A 22,966-nucleotide genomic window follows, 5' to 3' on the forward strand; every position below is an offset into this window, starting at 1 on the left:
ACTTAGTAAAAATATCATTTGTTATTTTATATAAAATGTGAAATATTAAAATATTATAATTAATGATAATATGTGATGTTGACATACCATAATTAATAATGACATAATATGTTAATTTAGCATGATAACATAATTATGTGATTTTTTTATTTTTCATATCAATATCATGTCAGTATTATGTAAATATAAAATAATAAATATTATTTTTATTAATGATAATTAATTAATTATTAATTATAAAATTTATTTAATTTAAAATATAAATATAAATATTTAATTAAATATAATAAAAAATTTATTTAAATATTTTTAAATAATTTAACAACTTATTTGATAATGCTTTCAGTTTATTTCTTTTGAAGGAAAAAAGATAATACTTAGCAATCATTACCTGACAAAAAATGCGTCTCCAACAAACACATTGTTTACCCAAGAGAGGATGAGATGGCGTGAAGGCAACACTAACAAACCCAACGAGGAACAGAAAAAGAGAGCAAGCTTTAAAACGGCCAGCTCCATGTCTGTATTACCAACAACACATCCAGAAAAGGAAAAGAGCTAAATTCATGGAGGAATAATCCCAACTTAGAGAGAACCCCTTCCCTCCATTTTCTCTTTTTTTCATCTAATTAACCCCTTAATTAACCAAAAAAAAACATATCTTCTTCTTCTTCTTTTTTTTTAAGCCCTATAAATTCTCTCCTCTCTTTGTTTTGCTCTCTTTAACAGCTTGATCTTCTCTGCATTTTACCTGGATCCGACCCGACCTGAATGTGTTGACATATCTCTTTCCCGCTCTGTCTCCCTTTCTCTGCAGAGTCTCTCTTATTCGAGAGATCCCATTGCTGGAAAAAGGCTGGGGCCTTTATTATTTTTTTATTTGGTTTCTTTGTTTTCAAGGTATTTTATTATTTGGTATTTTATCTTTTTAGCTGTTGCTTATGGTGGCTGAATGCATTAATATTGGTTTCAACGTTGGTTTTTTGTATTAGATTTTCTTTGGCTTTTGTTTTGTATTCCGCAGCATATGTGTTGGTTTTCATTTAATTTTCAATTTGGATTCAAAGTTTGCTGGTTTTTCTTTTTCTGAGTTTTGTTTACAATCTGCGTTACCTTTTATTTTTATTTTCTGGGTAAGGATATCCGCTTTTGAATGTCTCAACATATCGTTGATTTCATACCAGAGAGGCTGTATTCTTTTATAATACAGCTTGTGTGTTCTGTTTTTGCCAATTTGGATTCAAAATTTCTATTTTCTTTACCCTTTTCTTAGAAATAAAATATGTTGTTAATAATTCTTTTTCTTATGTCGTTTTCATATAATTTTTATTCGAACATTGTCTTGTTTCCTTTCGATGTCGACAAATTTCCTCCCTTTTTTTTTTAGGTGTGAAAACAGAAATTCTTTTCTAATTTAGATTGTGTTGTATCCTATTTCTCGGGTTCCATTTTTAGATTCAATTTTATTTTTTTAAAAATTATTTTCTCCTTGTTACCTGCTAATCTATATACATATTATACATATTTGTGGTATAAAATTGTGTAGCTCTCAGTTTCCACTGTCAGATATGGTTATTTGAGCATTTTATAATCCCTGTCTGATGTGGGGCAGATTTCATTCATTTTAGTTTTGGGGGTACATCATTCTTTTTTAAAACGTTTTTGTGTAGTTGTCCTCAATCCTCTTCGTTTGGTCTCTTTAATCACTGGATGTGGAGCCTATATCTGTCTTTGCTTTTCAGCTTTTCCGTCTTGTATTTCTTGTTAAACTTCGAACGGGAGCTGCTTCCAGTTTGAGCAGGGGTCCTCCTGACCCTGATCATCCTGTCAGAAATTATTTGTTTTGTTGATTTTGGATTTTATCAGGTTTTTCATTTTTTTTTTGACGTTTCAGTTTTTCTTCTTAAAATGGTTTATCTGATTTAATGAATATAGCTGGTTTAGGCTTTTAACTACTAAGCTCTAGAATCCTTATGAAAACTTCTTTTGGGTTCTCAATTCAGTTGTTTAAATCTATTTTAGTTTGATAATATGTGCTTTTCTGTCTGCTAAGGAATTCGATGTTATGACCATGACGGTTCCATATATGTTCACCTATACAAACATTTTTTTAAAACAAAAAGAAACTGATCATGTGATAATGCCTACCATTAGTTGCAAGTTCTTTGCTTTTCGTAGAGCAGCTTAGGCTTCCTGCAGAAAGGTTGGAATATCTGATGTAGAAAATATTGGTTGTTAACAGGGTTCTGTCACTAAGCAGTCTTAATGGGGAGTTGTGTATCAACACCTTCTAAAAGAATCAAGACACAGAAGAGGCACCGTCGTCGGTCCAGAAAATGCCATGGGAAGGTTTCTGGTTCTATCACAGATGGAACCAAGAAAAGGAGTAGTGATGCTCGAGTAACGGATATAGCTGTTAGCGAATATGTACATATGGATTTTGAGAAAGGTGCAACCACTACTTGTAGAAGATCTGAAGTTTCAAACTCGACATTCCATCTCACCCAGTTGCAGTGGCATCTTAGCCAAATTGATGCAAATGGTAGGTCCTTTCTTTTCTTCAATATTAATATCTTTGTAATACATTTTGCTAAAGAGTATAGAAGGTTATGAAAAACTTCTGAAGAAAGGGTGTAAAACTTTTTTCCGAAGGGACTTCTTATTTTCTTGAGTGCTATAACTTTCCATTGTCTCTCGCCATATATGTCACGTAAGAAAGGATTCTGATGACTGGCACTAGTCTAAGATGACAGTATAACAAATGCATTTTGGTACCCTTTTTCCTTCCAATGAACATCTTATTCTATGCAATGACATGTCTCAGAAAAACATTTTTTATCTTGTGTTTTCTCTGGTGTTTTGAGTATACATTTCCTTTGGTTGATCAGCAAAATTTCATTCATTTTTTTGAAGTTTCCAACCCTCTAGCTAAGATGATTTTGTTTTTGTTTCTTTACCACAGATTTATAGTACACTGTGGCCAGAAAAGAATTTTGAAATTGACCAAAGAAGTTTCTTTTTTGCAGTAACTTGCCAAGAGGATGCTTGGTTTGATTCAGTCAGTATTCTGGAATCCGATTCAGATGATGATTTCATCAGCGTTCATGGAGGTAATAAAAGATTCAACCTTTCCTTGATTGTATTTAAAGGGTACTGCTTTCTTTAAAAGAAAGTAAAGCATGATTGCATAGCAATGCAGTGATTTGGAGCAGAACTATCAATCACCATATGTTGCAAGATAAAACTAATAGGCATTATCTGGACTATATTTTTCTGCATCTGCTGAATTTTAGACAATATTGGGGCTAATATATCACATAGTTATGATTGCTAATTTCCATATTTAAATAATAGATAAAATGTGTTTTTGGTATGTTACGTTATGTAGTCTGCCTTGTTTAGTACACTACATTGCAAGCTGTATATGTTGTTGAGTGTGTAGTTATATATTGCTGATTTGGACAGAAAAGGGAAAGATTTAATCATCTATGACAATCTTATGTATGTAATTTGTCTTGATTTTTCTTTCCAGATGGTTTTCCATCAGCGGGCAATGCAATTGGGAATATATCGAGTGGTCAGGTGCTTCAGTATGAAAGCTCTTCATGCTTTGTGGATGGCAAGTGTAAATATGAAGAATTCCATGAAAGTTATTTAAAAATAGATGGAGGTAAAATGAGCAAAGATGATTTCAAAGAATCAAACCGATTTTCTCTTATTAGTAATCAGGGTCATGAGCTTTCGCACTTTGCGAGTGCCGATGATATTTGTAATAGGAGGAAGAAAGTATTAGATCATCCTTATGGAAGCTTTAAAGGTCTGAAAGAGGATAGGCATAATTCTGAAGAGAAAATCTTAAGATCTGGCTTATCCAGAATGGTTCCTTCTGTGAGTTTCAATGAGAAGATTTTGACATCAAGTATGGCTCCACAGTCCCAAAAGAAAAAATCAGCAGTTTTTAGGCTTTCTTTTAAGAGGAGATCATGTGATGGAGAAGACAAACTTGAAGAATGTAAGTAATTTCAGTTAATTATATTTCTGATGAAAATTTTCTGATTTATATAAATTGATAGATGTTTGCACTGCATTTTGGCAGAATTTCTACCCTTCTTTTCTGGTCATGTAATATATGTATATATATAATTATATATATNTGTTTGTGTATAATATATGTATATATATATATATATATATATATATATATCTTTTATTTTTTAATTGGGAGAGAGGGGATTCGAACTTGCTCTTTAGGCAAGGGGATCATGCACCAACCAATGAGCCAAATGCTCTGGTGCTGGTCATGTCATGTCATGTAATATATATATTTTTTATAATTGGGGCAGGAGGGATTCGAACCTTGCTCTTTAAGCAGGGGGATCATGCACCAATCAATGAGTCAAATGCTCAGATGTCATGTCATGTAATATATTGATTGTATTTTCTTTCAAGATTTTATGTACAATTTCAACTTCATTGATGTATATACAGGTTCATCAAAACAATTTTTATATCGTCCCAGAGCAGGATACATAATTCCATGTAGCAAGGATGAGAAGCCAAATCCAGGATGTTGGTCTGAGATTCCACCGTCAACTTTTAAACTTCGAGGCGAGACCTTTTTCAAGTATGCTAGTGATTCTCACCCTTGATTTGTAGGCACTTATATTAGTTGTTATTATAAAGAAATTCACACATATATTTCTATGCCTTTTAATTTTAACTATTCATGGTTGATTAATTTGCCGTACAGAGATAAGCGAAAGTCCCCTGCTCCTGATTACTCCCCATATACTCCAATAGGTGTTGACTTATTTATCTGTCCAAGAAAGATAAATCACATTGCTCAACATATTGAGCTTCCTAATGTGAAAGCAAATGGGAAAGTCCCTCCTCTTTTAGTTGTTAATATTCAGGTATGTTTTGGAGTAATCATGTAGTGTACAGTTCTATGCTTTTTGCGGTTATTGCTTTTTCTCCGTTTTAATCATTGTGGCATATCTTGGTGGGCTGTTGGACTGCAATTTCATCCATCAAACCACAAAAAATCCCTGCCAGTAATTTCTTATATTGTATCTTATTATCATCTTGTGTGTCCTGTTGCAGTTGCCTACTTATCCAGCTGCAATGTTCCTTGGTGATAGTGATGGTGAAGGAATGAGTCTTGTTCTTTATTTCAAAGTTTCTGAGTATTTTGACAGGGTCATCTCTCCTCAATATCAGGAGAGCATCAAGGTAACATAATAAAAGTAAAATTTCTCTTTCTGAATGAGTCCTGTATTTAATTCTATAATATTCAGATCATGCACTCAGCCTGTTGTAATTCCATAGCTTGCAGGACTCACTATAGCCTGCAGCATAATAAGAATAAGCATTGTTAATATCTGTAGTCACAGTGTCCTTAAACAGAATGTGAGATGAGAAGATTCTGAGCTATTCCTCTTTGCTAATAGAGAATCCACTTAGGAGATTGAATTAAAAGCTCTTATTTGTTTGGGTACTATTTCTTTGCATGCAGATGAAGAATGAATGTGCATATGTAGCATCTCTGTCTTGGCATGCACATTCATGCACTCTTGTTTACTAGCATATTTTGTAGTTCTAGAGTAGTAGTTAATGTGAAAGATGAACATTTGATAAAAAAAAGAAACAGAAAAACAGAATCTACTTATCTTTTTTTTGAATCAATGTTATATTGTTTCCTGTTTACCAATTGTTGTTTGTAACCTAATTTATTCATTCCTTATTGCCTCCTTTTTCCACTGTGTACTATCGGCTAAAAGTTTCTCATTTGCTCCAGAAATTGGTTGATGATGAGATGGAAAAGGTTAAAGGTTTTGCAAAAGAGTCTACTGTTCCCTTCCGAGAAAGGCTAAAGATCATTGCTGGGTTCGTTAATCCTGATGATCTCAGTTTGAGTTCCACAGAAAAGAAGCTTGTAAATGCTTACAATGAAAAGCCAGTTCTCTCACGCCCGCAGCACAACTTTTATAAGGTATGGCATAAGTTTCTACTTCGCCCATTGGGTCTATCAGTGTTTAGTGAGATGAGCGCACTATAATTAACCCAAATTTTTGTCCTAAGACATGATTTGGACACACAACTCATGTAGTTTGGGGGACACATATTAACTAGTGCTCTGAAATTCTAGGCTAATCCAAGAACATTAGATACTGTTTCTAAACAAGAATTCACACACTACATGAGATAATTCCAATGGGCTTCAGTGTCTTCCATTCTTGAAGCATACATAGCAAACTCTAAGTCTGTTCCAGAGTCATGATAGTATAAAACCTTTTCATTCAGTTCCTCTGCTTGAGTTGTTTTTAGCTTGTCTGAATTTAGAAAGTGCATACACCATGCATGCATCCATAGACAGTATTTTGTAACTACCATGATCACTAGCAGTATAGAATTAGTTATGAGATTGTTGATTCTCTTTCTCTTGCAGGGCCCCAATTACTTTGAGATTGATTTGGATATTCATCGGTTCAGCTACATATCAAGGAAGGGACTTGAGTCATTTCGAGATCGTTTGAAAAATGGAATACTTGATCTGGGTTTAACCATCCAGGTAAGACAACAATCTGATTGCATTCATCGTGTGGGCGCTATGCACCAATCAATGACTGGTCATCAATAAATCATAAGATAATAAATAACATCAAGGAAACTGTAATCTTGACAACTTCCTTTAAGCAACCTCTGAATGTTATACCTTAGTCTAATGGTCTTTGCATTCTATTAACAGGCACAAAAACAAGAAGAACTGCCAGAGCGAGTGTTGTGCTGTTTGAGACTGAACAAGATTGACTTTTCTGATCATGGCCAAATACCTACACTTGTGACTGTTGATGATAATTGACATGATTGCTAAGGTGCAAATATGGCTGTTGAAGATTTAGAAACTCTGGTATGGAGGATCAAGATGCTCATTCTGTACAAGCTCAAGTGTCAACAATTCCAGCCTTAACAATGTAAGGAAAAGAAAAGGAAATCTTTACTGCAAATATATTGATGTAAATTTTTATACATTTGCTTTTGTAATACCATCTTTCAGAAATGTCACACAAATTTACTATGAATCTAGTACCTTTGACCTTTTCCATGCCTGCTATTTAGAGAATCAATACATTGGCAGTAAAAACTCGGTAGTTATTCTAAAATGTGTAAAGCACCCGAGCATTTGGCTCATGGATTGGTACATAATCCCCTTGTTTAAAGAGCAGGATTCGAATCTCTCTTTCTCCAATTATAAAAAAAAAAAACTCTAAAATATGTAGAGTTTGCTAAATTATCACTGTTGATTTATTAAGTAAAATATTAGTTTAAGGACTCCCTCAAAACCAATTCCAGGGAAAACTTATCTTAGTTTAGGGTACAAATCATGCTAATCATTGTTATTTAGTATTAACTTAATTGAAAAAGTTATAGGAAGAATGTCTTTTTTATTTCGGAAATACACAGTTCTTGTTGACAAGGTTGAAAGCTTTCTTTGAAATCATGCTTATTTAGTGGATTGTAGGGTGCCCAATGTGGTAAATTAAACATATTTTGTTAATTAATGAAGAAATTGTAAGACATTCCCAAATGTACATATAAAACATGTTCACATATGAAAATCACAGAGCAAAATGGAAGCTGAAAAGTTGAGATCATAACATTTAACTTTCAGCCATAGCAAATAGTCCAACACGAACTTCTTTATGGGTTCTTCCAACTCAATAGCAACTCACAATGATAAAGATCGGGCACTCAGAATTGTCTAAGTTGGGGACTCGTGATTTGTCCTTTTTATAAATAGAATTTCTCCCACGAAAGCGATAGCTGCTCTCTCAAAATCAGAAAATTTCCAAATAACAAGCTGTTATCACAATCCCATTAAAACTACCGTTTATAATGAATATTAATTATTCCGTTAATTGTAGAATATAAAACTCAGGACCACTTAATATATGGAACATCTAGAATTTGAATTTTAAAAATTCTAACATTTTCCCACTTGGTTTGAACTTTTATTACACAATAATGTTCAAAACACAGTATTCTTATACCTTATATGCTTAAACAGAAAAATAGAATTACATGAACCATCGTGATAAGTCCTCTTGTAAATAAGGATTAGCTTCCATGTACTACAATGCAATTTTCCTCTTTCTAATAAACTTCCTAAATATGATATATTATTTTATGAATAAACCCCAAATGTTTATTTTGGATCCTTAAAATATTTATTGTTCTCAAACATAAAATGTATACAATCAAATATGAGAAAACACACTAAAATTCAGAGTCTTGTTACAAAGAAAATGTGCTAGCATCTTAACTCAAATAGTAAGTGACAAACCGATACTCAATCCCATTTTCACTACATGATTCTTGAACATCTTTGGTGGCATGCCTTTCATCAAAGGATTTGCTATCATCAACTCGATATGAATATGTTCAATAAGCATTTCATTTGCTTTAATGTGTTCTTTGATAACTAAGTACTTAATGTCGATGTGCTTACTTTGACTTCCACTCTTGTTTTTCTTAACAAAGAACACAGCAACTAAATTGTCAGAATACATCCTCAATGGATTAGAAATAGATTCAACGACTTGAAGCCCATAGATGAAACTTATCAACCAAATACCCTACGATGAAGCCTCAAAATAAGAAACAAGCTCAACTTCCATGGTAGAAGCAGTAACTAAAGATTGCTTTGTGTTTCTCCAAGATATAGCTCCCCAACAAGCATGAAGATATATTCAAACGTTGACTTTTGAGAATCAACACAACTAGCAAAGTCTACATTCGAATATCCAACAACTTTCAAGATCTCAGATCGTCTATATGTAAGCATAAAACTTTAGTCCCTTGAAGGTACCTCATTGCCTTCTTTGTAGCCCCCCAATGATATAAGCTTGGATCACTTTAATATCTTCCCAACATTCCAACTACAAATGCAATGTCTAGTCTGGTACAAACTTGAGCATACATTAGGCTTACAACAGTTAAAGCATATGGAGTGTTTTTCATTTGTTCCCTCTCAAGTTCATTTTTAGGGCATTGGTTTAAAGAATATTTATAAGTTTGGAAACCAATTCAAGAAGTATAGATAAAATTGAGTTAAACATCAATTTAGGAGTATTTGAAACATAAATAAAGGTTGTCAAAGATTCTAAAACAAACTCATTTTTATATTTAAAAAACCTCTTGAAAACATTTAAACTTCAAAATAATCCTGATCTATTGATACATTGACTCCATGTATCGATAGATTGTCCCTTATATCGATATATTGCCTCAATCTATCGATAAATACAAAGTATAATGCATTTCCAACTGTTTTATGTTGTATCTATTGATCCATTAGTGCAATGTATCGATAGATTTGTTACAAAATACAACTTTTTAGCTTATAACTCACCACTAGGACTTCAACCAAGACTATTATTAATCAATAGTCAAATAATCAATATTCAAACATCATATAAACATCATCCATGATACAAGTTCATCATATTAGACATCAAGTCAAGCAAATCATGGAGCATTAGCCAAGGACAACCACATCACCTACTGTCATCACAATAGACCAGTCTGGTTCACATAGACACCGACCAAAAGAAAAGGTAGCACTCAAGCAACTAACAATACCTAGCGAGTCTCGAGAAAATGCCTCAACTAGCTCAAGCTATAAATCATTGTGAGTTTTGGGATATAACCTCAACCAACTCACCAAAACTCATTGCGCACAATGGCTAGTGCCTACTGCCACTAACTACAAGTCCTTATCCCAATAGGCTTCAACAACCAAATTACAATAATCAAATGTTTAAAATATACATTCAATCAAAAGGTGAAAACCTATCACCAACATATTATAGAGATTGTGACATAACCACAACTAGAGTTAATCAACCATATCAATAATCTCAAAATAAATGACCATAAATACCATGGCCTCACCAAGGATAAATCAATTATCACATTAACATTTAAAACATCAATCATAAATCAATCATAGAAAAATGAAATGTTTGAGATGATAAAACTTTGAAAGGCTTGTTCTTCATGCTCAAAAGTAATACATAGTAGACTAATATATTTAGTCTATAGTTCTCGTCAAAATATACTTGTAAATCTTTGTTCACAGCACAAACTCATTTGAAATTAATTCATATGCAAGGTTATAGAATAGCCATATTTAATTATACTAAAATAATTAAAAACACCTCATCTACCCACTTCAAAAAAGCGTGCCTTACTCTTTAGCATTTTTTGTGGAACACTCAGTTTTCTAAAAATTCAAACTTTCTCCACAACACTTACCATGAAGTTTTCCATTATTAGTACTTGATTCTATAACATAATCTTAGACTAATGATCATCTAATCCTTCCACAAATATTTTCCAACAACTCATACTCAACAAATCAATAGCTAATCTAGCTCTAATTAAAGGATTTAAGTCTAATACTAGCTGGAGTTTAAGACAACTCTACCTTGGTGAGCTTAAGAGTTCCAAAACCAACTCAAAACCTATGTTTTTCATGTATAAAAGAAATTTATGAGAATACATAAATTTCTAGAAATCAAACCTTAGATTTAAAGTTTAAAATAGTGAACTAAACCTTCCAATATCTTTTAGAATTAAAGTCCAAGCTTGAAATGACTTTTGAAAGCTAGAAATCCATATATTTTGTTGAAGATGAGATTTAAGAGAAAAGAAGAAGAATGACTAGGTTTTCAAGGAAAAACCATATTTTTACCAAATGGAGAAAAGTTTGAGGTTTTAGGGCTTTTTAAATGAGTGAGAACAAACCAATATGCCTCATTTTTTTTCCAGTTTGAGTCCATTTTATCAATAAATCAGACCTATCTATCAATAAATTTGACTATCTATCAATAGATTGGCTCATCTATTCATATGTCTTTCAAAATCATTTTCTATGTTTGATTTATCGCTACATGATGAACATGTATCAATAGATTTTGCACAAAATGTTGTTTTTAAGTTCAAAGTCATTCCATTTGACCCTTCAATAGCCTTAACTTTCAATCAAACACATTTGGTTATCAAAAAATGAATTTTCTAAGTCAATATAGTCCAAAATTTAAGTTCAAAAACACCAAATTAATAGCTCACCAAGGTAGGTTACAAATCAAACCTAATTTAAGAAGTGGGGTTTTACAAGATAAGCTTTACTTGAAGAGACAAAAGACAAGCCACCGAAAAACGATCGTGAAAATCATGGGAATTAGTGTGCAAGAAGTTGACATGAATGTTAAACAAAAAAGAATAAGTACTTACATTCCATGGGATTTCCTACACAGTTTCATCATGAAGCATTTAGAATATGAACAAAGCATAAGTATTATGGCATTAGCAATTTATGAGATGGTCTTTTTAAAGGTTTTGGGACATATCGAGGTTGCTATGGTGGATTTTTTTCAAGCCAATTGAAAACAAACTCAATGTGTCACTAGCAATTTTGGCAAAACTTTTAGATCGCTAAGTTATTATCGACAAAATGGAGAAAGTTATTTGATTAGGTGTTTGTAGCTATTGCATATCTGGACCAAGAGCCACTTCGAATGTGAAAAGAGTAAGCTCCATGCACCATACACTTCCGACAACATTCCCATTAAGGAGTTTTTCTAAAGTGAATGGCTTGAGCAAAAACCCAAACAAGCATGGATTTCGAGACTCCGAAGCCTCATAAGATAGTAAATGGTATTGAGAGCACCGTGGATGGCCCATCAATCGGTATTGGACAATTGTGAAAGTGAGCTATCAGTTTCATTTAAGGCCATGGGTGGCAATCAGCTATGTCCCACTTATGGTATGGAGACAAGTTGAGTCTGAACAATTTGTCCCAATGACTCACAAGCTTAACCAAATTAAGTTTTCTTATGGTAACCCTAAAACATTAAAGAAAGTGAAAGAGATTACTAAGACATGGAAACAAACTTGTAGAATAAGTACAAGAAGTTTCATTGATGAAGTCACATTGGATTATTTAATGTAACACGCACGAAAAGTTAAAAACATTGTGCTCTTTTCTAAATGCAGCCCGTTTGCCATGCATATAATACCTTATTGTAAGATAGAATCAGAATTATGGAAAACAAACAATCAAGCCGGATGGATAAGATCAAGAAAACTAAAAAGGAAATGATGAAAAAATTGGCAAGGTTAATGGCAATTATGGCTATCGATAAAGGAAAGGGATTGCTGAAGTAACTTCTACTCCAAATGGTTCCCAATCTCAAGATGACGATAGAAAGGAATCTTTATATCCAAGAAGATTCGCTCCACTAGATACTAAAGCCATATGTCATAATGTATCATTCCTTAGAATACAACCTCCCATGAGACAATTATCGACTTAAAGGAACACTATGCTAGCTTTAAGTGCAAATTCTTATGACCCAATTCATATGCCTTATTTGGACGACCCTAATGAACAATAAGAATAAAAAGTAGATTTGGGGGTAGGACAAAAGTATAACCATTTGGAGGAATGCCTTAGAGTTGTTAAGGGTTTGGATTTTATTTAGCTTAAAATAAAAGTATAAATGCTTGATTGAAGACAATAAAAAATTAAGAATTTTTTTGAATTTTTCTGAATAGTTTAGAGGTTTTTTTTTAAATATTATGCTGTCGTTTTTTTAAAATTCAAGTAAAATGTAACTATTTTAACTATTGTATCTAGACTAAAATTAAACTTAAACAAATTGATTAATTTAAAGAAAAAGATAAAGATAATAAAATTGTTGATTCAAAATTATATAAAAGTAATTAAGTCAACCACTTTTAACACTTTTAAAGTTTATACATTTATATAGAGAAAAAAATATAACCAAATTACCCAATAATTTTAATTTATCTACAATTACTATTCAAGTAACCATTCTCGGAAAAAAAATTTCAAGTAACTAAATCTTCAGCCGTTGAACAACTTCATTAGAAAAATTCTCTTCCCGTAAATATTTTTTAAATATATAAATTTGGCTGATCTGAGAAGTTTTTTGTTTTTGACACTTTTAAATTTAAAAAAAAAATTAATAAAATTTATCAATCCATTAGTAATTTGGTATTCATTTTTAATTTTAAAAAAAAAAAACCATGAAGTTGACTCAAATTTTTTTTTATTTATTTTTGAGTTGATTTTATTAAATGGCTTAAAAAATGAGTTGTGAAATCCCTATATGGTATATTAGATTGCTTTGTTAGGCGTGCGACAGACTTAAATTGTCCACATGAAAACAAAGCCAAGTTGGCATACAAGCCGACAGATTTCCCCTTTTTCTTCCTCTTTCCTTTGTCATTGCTTCTGACAACGCGAAACCGCGTTTCGTTAAGAAGGAAGAAAAAAAAATGTTGTGAAAAATGGCCTCCACGCCTACTCCCAACCCATCCCATCCCATCCCATCCCACCCCATCCTTCAATCAGTCGACGCTGACATTTTACAACTTGATCGCAACCACGTCCATTTCTGCTACCAAACATACCGCCCACCCCGCAACGCTGTGCCTGCCCTCACCAAGCAACCAACCTGTCCTATTGATTTCTTTTAGGAAAATTATAAAACCGTTCCATTATTCACAACAACTAGATATCCACAAGATTACTCTACGTTACTTTCTTTTCGGCTGTCATTAACGATTTTTTAATATTGATTTTATCAGAGATAGATCCAGAATTTTACAAGGTAATTAAAGGTAATTTTACAAAATTATGAATTATCTCAAATTTTATAATATAGTAATAAAAAATTAAAAAATGACAGTAATTATCATCCATCACTACTTTAACTCTGCCACTTAATTTTATCCTTTCGCCACCTCCTCTTCTTGCGCACATTTTTCCCATTAATGGACCAGTCATTATCTTGATAATAACTTATTTGTTTGCGCAAAACTTATGCTTCAATTGCCCATATATATAGTCATGACTCAAGATCTTGCTATATCTGGAGATCCCCAACTCGAATTATTAGAATGTTATGTAGTACACCGTTAATAGGATATCTTAGACAACGACAATTTGATATTGTAATTTGAAAATCTCTCTAAATTAAAATTTGAGATTTTAAGATAAAAAGAATGATATTTATAAAAAAAACTACTTTCTATCGAAAATAATTACCGAATGTATGTTAAAACAAATTTACATATTCTAATACTTATTGATAATTTTGTTTCTACTTTCCACAAGAAAACAAATTAAGTAATATAACTTGACTTAAAAATTTTAATTTAACTTTTATTTTGATCATACCAGTTTTGTTTTTTTGGGTACAGTCATTAGACTAGCTAAGGCCAACATGATTAAGGTTAATGTAATTGATGTATAATGCTTTGATTTAACATTAGCAAGACATTTAATGATTGTGGGCTACCTCAAACTGCCAATTATTTAATTAAATAATAAATGACCTGCTAGAAGGACAAGTTTGGTAAGCAACCTTTGAGGATGTTTATTGGTAGATTTTGAGAGTTTGGTATGCATGATTGTCGAGAAGCAAATTTGAAAGTACATTTCCTTCACACCATGTAGATATTGCGTCATACTTTTTAAACATAAAAAATAAAAATATAATACTTGAAAAAATTTTAAAATTATTTAAAAAAATTATTTTTTATTTATATTAAATTAATTTTATGTATTTTTATTAAATTAATTTTATGTATTTTTATTTTTAATTAAATAAAATTTTATAATTAACAGTTGACTAATTATTTTTATCATTGTATACTATTGTGTGGCATAGACGTAAAAAGTGAAAAATATCACACACTTGTGTTATTATGTTATATCAACATCTCACATCATCATCATTATAATATGTTCATATCATATGAGATAAAATAACATGTGATATTTTGATTAATAATAATTAATTAATTATTATTTATAAAAAATTATTTGATTGGAAATAAAAATAAAATTATTTGATTGAATATAATAAAAAATTAAGAATTTATTTAAATTTTTTAAATAATTTAATTTTTTTTTAATATTATACTTGATTGGAGGGCATGACATAACATGGCAAAGATCATAAAGTTTACTTGGAAGTAGTTGAAGTAAATATTCCATAATGGTAATAACAATTTGAGAGAAAAGGGTTCAACCCTCTTAATGATGAGGGTGGCTAGGTATTGTAGCACCATAAAAATGGGTCCCAACACTCAAAAGGGTGGTCTTATCCAAAGTAGATAACTATAGAGGGTTTTTTTTTTTTGGTTAATTTATTTACTTTTTAAAAATAAAAAAGATTATAGAGTAAAGTTTATAGTTGGATCTTCGTTGGTGCCTGAACCTGTATATAGTTTGATTTTTAAGATTCATGTATGTACAAATGGGATTGATTTTGACGGAAGAAGAAAAGGCGTGAGCGCAAACACAACTACGGCTAATATAAATCTAGTTTGCAAAGACGTATACGGCATTGTGATGCTTGCTTCCTTTTGGTTGGTCCGTATTCTCCCACTATGATATTTCCAAACAAAATTAAATAGTAATACGTTCCTATAGTTAGTTTTTATTATTTACACCTCAACTATCAATTATTTATGTAAAAAGAACGTGCATTTTTTCACGAGTTCAATGAAATATCATTTCGATAGAATTTTATGTTCCAATCATCTTTTTTCAATTATTGGAACCAATCAATCTTATTGGCGGAAAAGTAATTGATGCCTAAGGTTATTCTATAATAAAACAATAAAGATATAATGTTTGAAAAAATTTATAACTTATTTTAAAATTTTAAATAAATTTATATTCTTTTGTTACATTCAATTTAATTATATATCTTTATTTTTGACTAAATAAGTTTTTATAATTAATAATTGGTTAATTATCATTAGTTGCAGTACCACGTGTTATTTTTTATGTCATGTAACGCTAATGTGGTGCTGACTTTAAGGGTAAAAAAAAAATTATATAATCATGTCATTATGTATGTGATATAAAATTATAAATGACATTTATACTAATAACAAGTAATCAAGCATTAATTATAAAAGTTTAATTTGTTCAAAACAAAAACATAAGAATTTCGTTGAATACAATAACATAATAAAATTTTTTAAAATAATTTAAAAATTACTATGCGTGTAGAATAAAAAGAGAGTACATAAATCACTAAATTGCTGAAAAAGAGTAATTTTTGTGTTTAGTAGAAAAAGGGTGACGTTGGAGTCACGCTTGGGTTGAACATGTCCACCCCAAGAAATCAAGTCAAGGTCTCTAGACTTCCACCTTGTTTGCAATTGACAGCCACATTGGATTTTGTTCATGGTTGATACTTCTAGAGTGATAATTAAGTTTCTCCTAATATTTTTACCATTGGGTTTCTTTTCTTTTTTCTTTTTTTTCTCTCATTGGCTTTACCACCTTTCCCAAGTTTTCTTAACACGACCTTTGGTGCAAATTTGTTATAGTCTTCTTCCCCTACTTAATTAAATTCAATTGGGATTGACAAAGTAAGATGTCCCAATTGTACATTAAATCACAAAAATCCTAGCAACTTTATATTATTGGGGTAATCAATTTTGTTGAATTGGGTTTAAATTTTACAAAATGTTGATGCACGAAAGTCTAAATTTCTAATTGCAATGGAGAGTAGTTGCTCATCCAAAATTGCTTAAAAATAGAAAATAAAGTGGGGGGAGAAAGAGAAGTGATTAGGACATGATCATTATTACCATGTATTTGCAAGTGGTTGATATTTGGTCCTCCTTTGTCTAGAAGACTATAAACGCCGGTCTTGGAGGGCAACAAGTCAATTCGTAGACTTTACCCATTTCCTGGCTGCCTTTTGACATTTCACTTAACCAACCCCAAGTTTCAAAGCACAAGGTATTATGGGGTTACCTTCCATTTCGTTTCTTTTTGGTTTTCCAATTGGGCATCTAAGTGGACAAAAGGTTGCTCATGTGTCAGTGTTTATTTTAATTCATGTATATGTCAATTGCTCTGTGACATGGCAGCATGACCTTAGGTCTTGATTCAATGTCTCAATTATATAAGGTTTATTATTATAGGATTTAAAATTGTCTTTTAAATAAACGAATAAAGACGCAAAATAAAGTTACAACTTGTGTAAGATTATTTCCCTTTTTTATGATTGCTGCAAAACATGAAAAAGGTGACAAAACTTCATAAAAGGAGCTAATAAACGAATAAGAAAAGGAAAGAAAATTCTCGCTATTAGGCTATTAGCTACAAATGCTAAAAATATAAAAGAATTACGATGCCGTTATAGAAATTAACTAAAATTATTATTTTATGAAAAAACTTTAAAATTTTGTATTGAATTCTATTTCGTGAATCGTAAAATTTTGTGAATCATTGAATCTTTAAAGGCAAGGTGCGGCTAAAATCATTAAATCGAAATCATGTCCATTTGAGTGTCACGTGTTGTTGTTAAAAAAAAAAGATTGAACTCTATTATTAAAACAAACACATAATAATTGTTAGGAATAAAACACAAAAAATTTAGTGATTAATCCTTTTTTATTTTTTATTTATCCTCTCTTCCTCTTTCAATTAAACATATTAGTTGTACTCGAACATTTAACTCATTGATTGATACATAATTTCTTATTTAAAAAACAAGATTCGAACCTCTTCCTCTCAAATATGGAAAAAGAAAAATTAAACATATTAGTTTCAAAGTCTATCTTTCTGTTGTCTTTATCTTGCTTACAACGTCATTGGACATATAGCACCTTCCTTATTCTAATTTGAAATAATTAAAAACCTTATCAATATTGGTATTTTCTTTAACAATAGCAAAACTAAGAAATTCACTTGGATTAAACCATAGTTTTGGCTGATACAATCATTCCGTTGACTTTAATCAATTTTTAATTCAAAATTAGCCTTTGTTTTCCGTTTTACAAAGAAAATAATAGTTTTGTTTATAGTGTAAGATTAGTTAATCGTGAAAAGCTATGTAAGAAATAAAAAAAAAATACAAATTAACAGAAAAATAAAAATGTCGTTTTCAATTCTACTCTTTAGACTTTTCACTCAATGTTGAAGATAACACGAAACTATCAGAAGGACCAACCAATTTGCAAAGAGAAAAACAACAAAATTAAAGAATCACAGAAACAAAGAACAAAGAGCAAAGACAATCCTTCTTCTTTCTTATATATAAACACAAAAACAGGGAAAGAAAGCACAGACGAAAAGCAGGGGAAAAAATGGCTGAGAGAGAAGCAGAGCAAGGAACAAGATCAAAGCTTTCAGCTCTAACACGACCAACAATTACTCTACCGCCAAGACCAGCCATGGATGGTTTATTTTCAAGTGGTTCAGGGCTAAGTCCAGGGCCTATGACACTGGTTTCAGCTTTTTTTTCTGACCCTGACTCAACAGAGCATAAGTCTTTTTCTCAGCTTTTAGCTGGAGCTATGGCTTCACCTGGAGCTAGACTACCTTACAATTCCATGGATGGTTTATTTATGGAAGTGGGTTTTAAAGATGGAGCTGAAAAAAGTGCTGGGTTTAAGCAGAGTAGGCCTTTGAATTTGGCTGTTGCTAGGTCTCCTTTGTTCACTGTGCCTCCAGGGATAAGCCCTTCTGGCTTGCTTAATTCTCCGGGCTTCTTTCCTCTTTCTCCTCAGGTAATTGACTTAAATTATGTTCTTTTAATTATGAGTCTGCTTTGTTCTTGGTGTCAAAAAAAGAAACTAAAAAAGAAAAAAAGTATCGGTTTTTATTACTTTTAAGTAAGATAAATAATTTGGGTAGTAATAGTATCTTGGATTTAAATGTAGTTTATGCAGTTTTTAGCTTTTAGCCTTTAAATGATGGGGGAATTTGTTTTTTGTTTCTTGGATGGGGGGTCAAGAACTTAGATGCTTAAGGTTACGTTCTTCCATTCATAGAATTGGGAATTCTATGATCAACTAATTGATCTGTTGAGCATCTTAGTCTGTTTGGTTAAGGCTTATTTATTTTCTTCTTTTATTATGAATTCTTATGGCCTGCATCAAACTGAACTTTTTGGGTTTAGCATCACACGTTGAACAGTTGAGAATGGTGAAGGTCTTTTCGTGGAAGTGTAATTTGTTGGCTACTGGTTCAAGTGTTGCTGTAGATATTAATGCTGAATTGACACGTTAAAACTTGTTGCTGATGACACAAGAGTTGGATGGAATATCATTTATGGTCTAAATGCTGAATTGAGTTATTGATTGTTAGCAGTGTGCACTCCCTTTCAATTCAGTCTTCTATGTAGGACTTGTGGGATTCTGTCAAATACATATAGAAATTGAATCCAGAAGTTGAAAAAGTGTACCTTGCTTACTGTGTCATGATTGTCTTCTTGTGTCACTTGGTGCCATATTGATGGCTATCAATCTACCATAACCAAATTCTTATTTTGGTGATAATCAGTTAATCAAACTTTTGTTTCATAATTTCTGCAGAGTCCATTTGGAATATCCCACCAGCAAGCATTGGCACAAGTTACAGCTCAAGCTGCCCTAGCCCAATCTCATGTGCGTGCACAAGCAGAATATCAAACTTTGTCAGTAGCAGCTCCTTCAGAGTCATTGATACATCATCCATCCTTCAATTCTGAAGAAACTTCACAGCAGATGCCTCCTGCAGCCTCTGACCCTCAAAGCTCTGCAATAGAATACTCCGAAGCTTCTCAATCTGATAGGAAAAATCAGCCTTCTGTTGCTGTGGATAAACCTGCTGAAGATGGCTACAACTGGCGTAAGTATGGGCAGAAGCCTATTAAAGGCTGTGAGTATCCGCGAAGCTACTATAAGTGTACGCATTTGAATTGCCCTGTCAAGAAGAAGGTTGAGCGATCTGCTGATGGCCAAATAACTGAAATTATATACAAAGGTGCACACAATCATGAAAAGCCTCAACCAAATAAACAAGGAAAGGGTGGAAATGATGGAAATTCAATTTCACAGGCTAATTCCGAACTAGGTTCTCAGGGTGTAGCTGGAAATTTGAACAAGTTAAGTGAAATTGTACCAACTCATTCCATACCTGGGAAAAATCATGAATCTGCTCAAGTGGCTGTGGAAATACCAAGTGAGAGTGAGGAAGGTTGCGATGAAGAAAGTAGAGAAGAAAGAGATGATGATGAACCAAATCCAAAAAGAAGGCAAGTTTTAAGTGTACTTGTAACCGATCATGCAAATTCATATTTCTTAAATCTTCATAATTTTGAGAGCATTGTGCTTTTGACTGCAGGAATGCTGCAGGGGAATCTGCAGTAGTCTTGTCGCACAAGACAGTCACAGAATCAAAAATTATTGTGCAAACAAGAAGTGAAGTCGACCTTTTAGATGATGGCTATAGGTGGCGCAAATATGGGCAGAAAGTGGTCAAAGGGAACCCACATCCAAGGTGCGATGGAATATACATATGTTTGTTTGCCTATGGTTCTAATGATTACATTATGGCATAAATTCTGGTGCTTAACATATTCTGATTAATTAAACATACAGTTGCCTCTCTGTTCAAGACATTCTATATTCATTCTCACAGTGTTTTTCTCCTTATAAACTGAAACTTTAACAGTATTGAACTCTACAACCATTTGAAGATGAGCAAAATCTATACCTAATGATGTTTTAGCTATGGTATAAACTTTTGAGTGCTCTAAAATGGAAAATTGCCTGCTTGATATATCTTAGAATTGATCTTCAAAAGCAGTATGATCTAATTTCTTGGAGATTTGGATAATAGGCATACAACCTTAGGACTGCTAATCATTGTGACTTTTGATCTCTCTTGCATTTAGACTAAAAAAATTGATAAAAAGTCCTTGAGTACGCATTTTATAGCAAAAACCTTTCTTGATTGTCTGCCATCAGTATATATTGACTAGATTCTCTGGTAAACTGGGCTACCCTACATCCCCAACTTTGTTTAGTTTGTGTGCATATTGGCTGAAAAATTTGATGAATGTAAGAAACTTAAAATGGAAAGATAACCTTATTCTTTATCTGTGCAAAGCATCTATCAAATTTCTGGACTGCAGTTTGGCAACCTAACCACAAATGCCAAACTAAGCCTGAGTTAAAAGAACTCATGTTGCAGGATAGATGCTACCGTCATCAATTTATCTCCCTGTTTTGCTTGTTAAATGCTGTTTATCTAATACTGATTTGACGAATGTAGATGTAGTATCAATGCTGTTATCTTGTTGCAGATACATGTTTGAATGTGAATTTATTTATTTATTCTCATATACATTATGACTTTGAGTTTATCGTGATACGCTGACTCTATATCTTTTATATATATATATGTATGTATGTATTTATGTATGTATATTTGTATACAATTGGGAGTAAATATATTTGATGGTTGTATTATAAAAATAGAAAGAACACGGTTTTATCAAGGGGCTCTAATCTAATCCCACTCTGCTTCATCTACCTTCTAGTAATTTATTTTTTGGCTTTCAAGCTGCTGTACTTTAATAAAAAGTTGTTTGCCTTTTTGGGATTATTTCTGAGGCATTTAAGCTTTCCCCGCAGGAGCTATTACAAATGCACAAGTGCGGGATGCAACGTTCGGAAGCATGTGGAAAGAGCTTCAACAGATCCCAAAGCTGTCATAACAACATATGAGGGAAAACATAATCATGATGTCCCAGCAGCTAGAAACAGTAGCCACACCGCAGTCAACAATAGTCTGCCGCAGCCAAAACCACACAAGGTGGTGGCTGAGGGGCATTCTTTACTTCAAAAGATGGATTTTCTAAACAATGCCCAGGGACCAGCAGTTTTAAGGCTAAAAGAGGAGCAAATTAGAGTTTAATTCCCCTGCTAAAACCTGCTAAGTAACAGGAGGTTCAGCTGCTGATCCCAGCCAACTAACATGGTTATGAAACGAATAAATATATGGCAGAAAGTGTAGACAAAAGGTGATAAAAATCAAATGATAATAGCTGCTGCTGTGATATAATTTGATTAAGTAGGAGTGCTTTATTGACTACCCAGTTTTGTATATTGATATTCGTAAGTAATGCTGTATATATGTTTACACTCTTTTGGAGAAGGTGACATATATTAGGTGTTATTCAAGTTGCCAGGCTTGTTGCTGCCGGATTGATGAATACTTTGTAGATTCAGTTAATAACAATAAGCATTTTGATACACAGGCCAAGAAACAGGTTCAGAAACTGGATTCCCTCTTATCTGTTAATGGCCAGGTTTTCTTGGAGGTTTATGGCAATACGTCTACTGTATAATTTTATCTGGACAGTATCCAATACAATGTTCTTCGTGAATGTTTTTTGCATTGGTATGTTTGTTGGTGGTTGCTGGGGAAACTTTTGTTTTATATAAGCTTTGACATGATATACATGTGTTTTAGATCAGTTTATGGTTACTTCGCCATGCTTTTCAACCTTTTCTATTCAGTTACGGTTAACCATTTCTTATTGACCAAGGGTACTTTTGACTGATATAATCGCCTTTTACGACAGCAGCGTTAGAGCCTAAAAGATACAAGGAGCTGTTAAGATGTCATTTCTTCCTAGAAATTATCTAACCTGAAAACTAGAACTTGCTTTTGTCCATGTAAACAGTTTGGTGAGAATTTGTAGGTATACAAGTGGGAAGATCTTTGTGAAAAATGTTTGTGGTTCAACAAGCCAATGAATTCAGTCGTAAGAAACCAAACTCTGGCTATCGTTTCGACCCCAATTCCAACAAACAAATTGATTGTTGCTTTCTCCTCACATAACTTGACAATAAGGCCATAACTCTCCCTTCAGAAAAGATGGTTTCAACCATTTCTTCTTCCATGCTGTTCAAACTTTTAGGTCTAGCTTATGCTTTTGAGTCAGCTGGCAGGCATTGCCTTTTAGACCTTTCCTTATTTAAGTTCTTTGACAGAATCACAACTAATTTCCAATGTTGTATGTATGTATATCAGAGTTCTAAACATTTAAAGATAAAAAAAAAAAAA

The 22,966-nt window shown here is 32.4% G+C and overlaps 2 protein-coding genes across 2 annotated transcripts; both read left to right on the forward strand.

The window, feature by feature from the left end:
- On the forward strand, nt 481-7,144 carry LOC18601578. Its single transcript, XM_007032563.2, has 10 exons — nt 481-900; nt 2,243-2,542; nt 3,027-3,110; nt 3,533-4,012; nt 4,489-4,624; nt 4,751-4,913; nt 5,104-5,232; nt 5,798-5,992; nt 6,449-6,571; nt 6,749-7,144. The coding sequence occupies exons 2-10, from the start codon at nt 2,266-2,268 to the stop codon at nt 6,860-6,862; spliced, it is 1,701 nt and encodes a 566-aa protein (XP_007032625.2). The 5' UTR covers nt 481-900; nt 2,243-2,265; the 3' UTR covers nt 6,863-7,144.
- LOC18601579 (probable WRKY transcription factor 3) lies at nt 18,089-22,292 on the forward strand. Its single transcript, XM_018119894.1, has 4 exons — nt 18,089-18,636; nt 19,444-20,144; nt 20,234-20,389; nt 21,529-22,292. The coding sequence occupies exons 1-4, from the start codon at nt 18,214-18,216 to the stop codon at nt 21,809-21,811; spliced, it is 1,563 nt and encodes a 520-aa protein (XP_017975383.1). The 5' UTR covers nt 18,089-18,213; the 3' UTR covers nt 21,812-22,292.

Source organism: Theobroma cacao, chromosome 4 (genome assembly GCF_000208745.1).
Source record: "Theobroma cacao cultivar B97-61/B2 chromosome 4, Criollo_cocoa_genome_V2, whole genome shotgun sequence".
Taxonomy (NCBI): domain Eukaryota; kingdom Viridiplantae; phylum Streptophyta; class Magnoliopsida; order Malvales; family Malvaceae; genus Theobroma; species Theobroma cacao.

Bases quoted from the DNA above. Each gene is read 5' to 3' on its own strand.
- LOC18601579 (XM_018119894.1), top strand. From the start codon at position 18,214: ATGGCTGAGAGAGAAGCAGAGCAAGGAACAAGATCAAAGCTTTCAGCT. The intron at 18,637-19,443 runs GTAATTGACTTA...TAATTTCTGCAG, and splicing joins TCTTTCCTCTTTCTCCTCAG to AGTCCATTTGGAATATCCCA. The intron at 20,145-20,233 runs GCAAGTTTTAAG...TTTTGACTGCAG, and splicing joins GAACCAAATCCAAAAAGAAG to GAATGCTGCAGGGGAATCTG.
- LOC18601578 (XM_007032563.2), top strand. From the start codon at position 2,266: ATGGGGAGTTGTGTATCAACACCTTCTAAAAGAATCAAGACACAGAAG. The intron at 3,111-3,532 runs GTAATAAAAGAT...TTTTCTTTCCAG, and splicing joins TTTCATCAGCGTTCATGGAG to ATGGTTTTCCATCAGCGGGC. The intron at 4,914-5,103 runs GTATGTTTTGGA...GTCCTGTTGCAG, and splicing joins TTTTAGTTGTTAATATTCAG to TTGCCTACTTATCCAGCTGC.